General features: G+C 52.8%; 1 protein-coding gene across 1 annotated transcript; it reads left to right on the top strand.

Annotated features, from left to right (window-relative positions):
* Positions 1-552: 552 nt before the first annotated feature.
* Positions 553-2,907, top strand: LOC126523457 (uncharacterized). Its single transcript, XM_050172065.3, has one exon. The coding sequence runs from the start codon at positions 614-616 to the stop codon at positions 2,855-2,857; it is 2,244 nt and encodes a 747-aa protein (XP_050028022.3). The 5' UTR covers positions 553-613; the 3' UTR covers positions 2,858-2,907.
* Positions 2,908-5,598: the final 2,691 nt, after the last annotated feature.

Genomic DNA, 5,598 nt, shown 5'->3' with positions numbered 1-5,598 from the left:
GGCGGCTCGCAAAAAGTGGAGCAAGGCCAAATTGACCGATTGGAATAAGTTCAGAATGCAGGAGGTACCTCCCTTGCTCTTTTCCAGCGGTTACGCTGAGTGGGCAAAGCAATTACACACAATACAGCAACAACACGTTACGACAGTTCAGACTTCCGAAGACATCCCCGCAGTGGACAATCACCTAATGCACCTGTGGGAGGCGCGCCGAAGCCTTACCAAACGGTGGAAGAAGCAAAAGCTGAATCGGAAGCTTAAGGCTCGCATTACCGAACTCACGGAGCAAGCCGCAGCGTATGCTGCCCAGCTCACGGACTCAAATTGGATGGAAAAGTGCAATTTGGCAGCGCGTCAAATGAGCTCGAGAGGGACGTGGCGTCTCTTTCGCAGCCTCATTGACCCCACTCAGACGAGAGGGGAGACGCAACGACAACTTCTGAGAGCTTTGCGCGGGTACCAAGGCACGACAGCTCAACTCGCGGACACGCTATGCGACAGGTATCTCTGTCGCATAGAGGACCCGATTGGGTCCGAGTACGAGTACGCGGGCAAGCCTAATCCAGATCTTGATGCCCCTTTTACATTCCACGACCTTAGGGCGGCTTTAGCTAAGATGCGCAGAGGTACGGCTCCGGGCCGTGATCGCATAACAGTGAAACTATTGGCGAATCTTCCGGACTCGGCCTGCCTTCACTTGCTAGAGTACATTAATCAGATCTGGGACGGGCGTCCACTCCCTCCTGATTGGAAGACCTCCTTGGTCACTTTCATCCCTAAGCCAGGCAAGACCGTAAATACCGACAACTTAAGGCCCATCTCACTGACTTCGTGTGTGGGCAAACTTATGGAGAAGATGGTTCGCGATCGCCTCTCTCCGTACATGGAGGCTAAGGGCCTCTTTGCAGACACTATGTTTGGTTTCCGCCCGCATATGTCTGCACAGGACGTCCTCCTCCAACTACATCGCGACATAATACGACCCACAGCCATGCGCCACAACGACAAGGCCATCCTTGCCCTCGATCTTAGGGGGGCCTTTGACAACGTTCGTCACGGCAGCATCCTGGCAAACCTGAGCACCACGGATTGCGGGCACAAGGCATTCGCCTACGTCAGAGATTTCCTCTCGAAGCGTCAGGCCCTCCTTAAGATCGAGGACGAGGAATATGGCCCATACACCATGGGCACACGGGGCACTCCCCAAGGAGCGGTCTTGTCGCCACTCCTTTTCAACATTGCCATGATGCAGCTTCCACAACAACTGGCCCGGGTGGAAGGCATCCAACACGCACTTTACGCGGATGACATAACAATTTGGACTACCGAAGGGAGCGTTGGGGAAATGGAGGACCGCCTCCAGCGGGCCGCCTCCATCGTCGATAGCTATGCTATCCACTGTGGTCTCCAATGCGCTCCTGCGAAATCGGAACTTCTTCACATTAAAACCAATCCCAAAGACAACACGAGTTTGCGTCTCTTTCTGATGGGAGGTCCTATTAGAGAGGTCGAGGAGATCCGGATCCTGGGTCTGTTCGTCCATCACAGACTCAGCCCGGAATCCACTATCGACAAACTCAAACGCATAGGCGAACAGGTCGGACGTATGATCCACCGCGTTTCCAACAAACGCGGCGGGTTGCGGGGCAGGGACGCGCTTCGGCTCGCCCATGCCTTCGTAACCAGCAGGATCCTATACTCCGTACCCTACCTTCGAACTACAAAGAAACACGATGAACGCATCGACGCCATCATAAGGAAGGTTACAAAGCGAGCTTTGGACCTCCCGGTGGCTACCTGCAACGCTAAGTTGTTGGCTCTAGGTGTGCTTAACTCCTACCAAGAGTTAAAGGAAGCCCACCTTGTGAACCAATACACGCGACTCTCGCAGACGGTGTCCGGGCGCCACTTGCTAGACCGCTTGCACATACAACACGAGTGCATTCCAGAGGACACATGCAGGCTTCCGGAGCTCTGGCGTCACAAGCTCTGGGTCCCTCCACTCCCGCGCAACATGGACACGCAGACACATGAAGGCAGACGAAAGGCGCGCGCTCGGGCTCTCGAACACCAATATGGATTAAAGCAAGGTGTATACTACGTTGATGTGGCAGGGCCGTCGCCCACTGGATTCTACACGGCTGCCGTAGTTCACCAGGACCAACGAGTTAACGGACTTTCCTACCGCGCTTTCAACTCCGCGCAGGCCGAGGAGGTTGCTATAGCACTTGCCGCCTCGGACCCGAATTCGAAGGTAATCATCACAGATTCGCGCAGAGCCTGTGAGCACTACCTGGCCGGCGAGGTATCACCTTTAGCCTACCGCATTTTACAGCGAGCCGTGAGGGAATCGGACCCCTCACCCAAACGCATTATTTGGACTCCGGGCCACCAGGGCCTTAGAGGTAACGAGGCTGCGGACGCGGCCGCCCGAGCGCTTACCCACCGGGCACCTCAACCAGACTCTTCCGGCTCAGAGATTAGACAACCGCTTCTGCGGTTCAGGGAAATTCTGGCAGACTATTGCGAACGTCATCGGCTTTTCCCGGTCCCTGCTAAGGGCCTGAGTAAGGCCGATGAACGAACACTGCGGCGCCTGCAGACAAACACCCTGTTGTGTCCTGCAATAGCAAAACATTTTGACCCAAAAGTTGATGGGCGATGCCCTCACTGTGGGGAAGTCTCCGATAACTTTCACATGGTGTGGGCATGTCAGATGAATCCGTCCCTTCCCCCCAACCCTTCCCCCACTAGAGAGGCATGGGAGGCAGCCCTACTCAATTGCTCGGCGCTGGAGTCCCAAAGGGCTCTAGTCCAACGGGCGCGGGTAGCAGCTTCGTCCAGTGGGGTCCCAGACTAAGGACTCCGCCTATGTAAAGGGCCATGTTCGGCCTGCAAACTCTCAATCCGTTGAATAAACGTTTTTCATCCATCCATCATGGCTTCCCGCCACGCTGGTGCAGGCCGCACGAAGTTCGCCGTGAAAGATCGCTCCATGTAGGCCGGTCTTTAGATAAACAGAAGCGCCGGCTCCTACGCCTCGCAACGCATTCGCTCGGGACAAACGCCTACGCCGGGCGTTTAGCTCATTCCTTTGCTCTCTTCCTCCGCTCATCGTCACACGTTCGCACGTGCTTTCTCCTTACATTCCACTTCCCGCTGACTACTCTTATGGTATATTTGACAGGTCGCCTTCATCCCTCGAAGCACAGTCGGGCAGATCCGGCATTCCCTGAACCTACAGGTAGAGGACAAGCGCGTAAGCCGAACCTGTAACTCGCTATCGGAGGAGGAAATGGCAGATGCTAAAACACGTAACGTTTTTCGCTATGGCGGCTTGAAGTTGTTACCTCACGCCAGCGGGGCGCGAGCGCCGCTCCTCTGGTTGACTCCGATTCGTGCCTCGAGTCGCTGGCGCTGTTCTCCGTATAAGCGCGGTGCGCCCACCGCGCTGGGCCGCGCGTGAGAGAAGACGCGTTTGCTTGAGCTCAAGGCACGCGTTCCCGCACCGACCAGTCGCAAGTGAGGACCTATAGTGAATAAAACTCTACCTGCAGTTTCAGCTCTTGAGAGTGATTTATTACCGCACCGCACTCGATAGGGGGGAAACTGCTGATGCTCACACGATGTCCGGGCTCACAAAGGCCAGGAGCACGACACAAGCAGTCGTGAACCTCAGCAACCAAATCCAGGTTGACAAAACATTTATAGTACTTGATAATCAGGAAATAGGAATTCTTCTCAACAAACATTACAGTGAAATTGCATGTAACTGAAAGTAAAGGTCACTGATAAATAAAGGGTTTGCAGCAAGGTTCTCAAGGCACAATTCAGAGCGCTCGACGCACTTTTAGCATGTTCACTTGCTGCCGCGTTTCGTCCAGTTTCGCGTTCTGAGACGATGTAGAAATGGAGCCTTGTGAGCACATATAACTATACATTCTATTCGTAAGTGCAGTTTTGTCTTCAGGGCAGCCAACAAAGTTCAGCTTGGTAACCTGGAGAAAAGATACTAGATCCATGAAGCGGTCGCGTCTCACTTGCTTCACACTGAAGCAGTGGGTAAAAGTGTTTTCCAGTGACGTCACCAGTGCATTCAGCTTTTCTGACAGATATAAAACTCTTCCCCTGTCAGTGAAGGTTCCTTTCTTGGAACTCAATCGCATTTCTTTAGAAGTGCCATGGAGAATTTAGGTAAATTGTTGGCACTGCATCACTTGTAAACAAGGGTCGATCACGGGAAATCTTGATTCTCTCGCCGTTGACTACGTGCGTGAAGTGCCGCACAATGCATTATTCGTGAAAGTGAAGCTTCGAAAGGACTGATTTCTCGAGAGATTTGTCAGCCCAGGGTTAGCTTACCGCCCCGTTTCAACACGTTCGGAATCCTTTGGCGCACAAAACAAAGTGACACGCATCCCGTCTTCAAGCAGCGCGTTTGCATCACTTTCGCTACCGGAGAATTGATTTGACTGCAACAGGGCACGGGACTCGAGCCTACACGCTAAGCAGCAATCTTTCAGCACAAAGAAAACACCGCAAAAATCACATGCGCGCAACGTCGAACCGAGAAGACGACACTCACACGTGCTCATGCACAGATTGCGGGAGTTAGAACAGGAGGGGCTAGGGGAGACGTCGATGGATGGAGGATTAATGTTAGGCGCGTCCGCTTTGGAACGGGGCGGTAGGTTGCGCCACCAAGCTCTTCTTAATTTATTGCCTAATGTCCTACTAACGCTGAAAAAGAAAAAAAAAGAAAAAAGCACGATGAATTCCCATAAACAACGTTTATGAACCCCTACTGCGTACTTTGTTTTGTACGCCTCCGTTCTTTGTCGTTTCCATCTTCCGCCAATCTTTCAATGGCCTCTTTCTAATCTCTATTGCAGAAACTTTTACTTTTCAACTGCTCTCGCGGAACCGCAGGCCTTCAAGGAGACCAGAGGTGCCTAAATTGACAGCTGGGCAGATATCTTCACATTCGAGCATAACATGCTCCATCGTTTCCCTAGCTTTACAGCAGCGAGCACATGCTTCTTCCTTCTTATATCTCGCTTTTTAACTGCTTGTTCTAAGGCATCTTGATCTCGCCTCGAAAATCAATGAGCTTCCTTTTAAATGATAATAAATTGCTTCTTTCCTGATTTCGCTTTTTTCTTTTAAGTGGTTACTCATGGCAGGTTGGCATGGTTTCTATTGCCGCAACCCACCGGATTATCTAAGCCTCTCTGACTTTCCGCTTGAAGTTCTTTGCGGTTCTGCTGCTCACCATACAGGCCGCATACTTGCTGTTAAGCTTCCTAGTTCTTTTCCTCCAATGTGACCGCAATGCTGACCACAGCGCCAATACGCCCACTGTGGTGGCGGCATGAATCGAAGGAGCGTGCTTAGGCCGCGAACATACGGGTGTTCGCGCCACTTCTACCCGGCGTTGCACCCGGCGTTGCCAGGAAAACAGGCGGACTCAACGTGGGACCAGCGTTCATCGAGGCGCCGCATACAATGGCCTAGGTTGCCTTGGTTACGGTGAACCGTCACCAACAGCAGCGGCACTGTGTTCTGATGACGTTGCAGGAAACGCTTCAATCTCGACGACTG

Source organism: Dermacentor andersoni, chromosome 4 (assembly GCF_023375885.2).
Source record: "Dermacentor andersoni chromosome 4, qqDerAnde1_hic_scaffold, whole genome shotgun sequence".
Classification (NCBI taxonomy): domain Eukaryota; kingdom Metazoa; phylum Arthropoda; class Arachnida; order Ixodida; family Ixodidae; genus Dermacentor; species Dermacentor andersoni.
The sequence above is the reverse complement of the archived record's forward strand: the minus strand, read 5'-3'. Positions and strand labels throughout refer to the sequence as shown.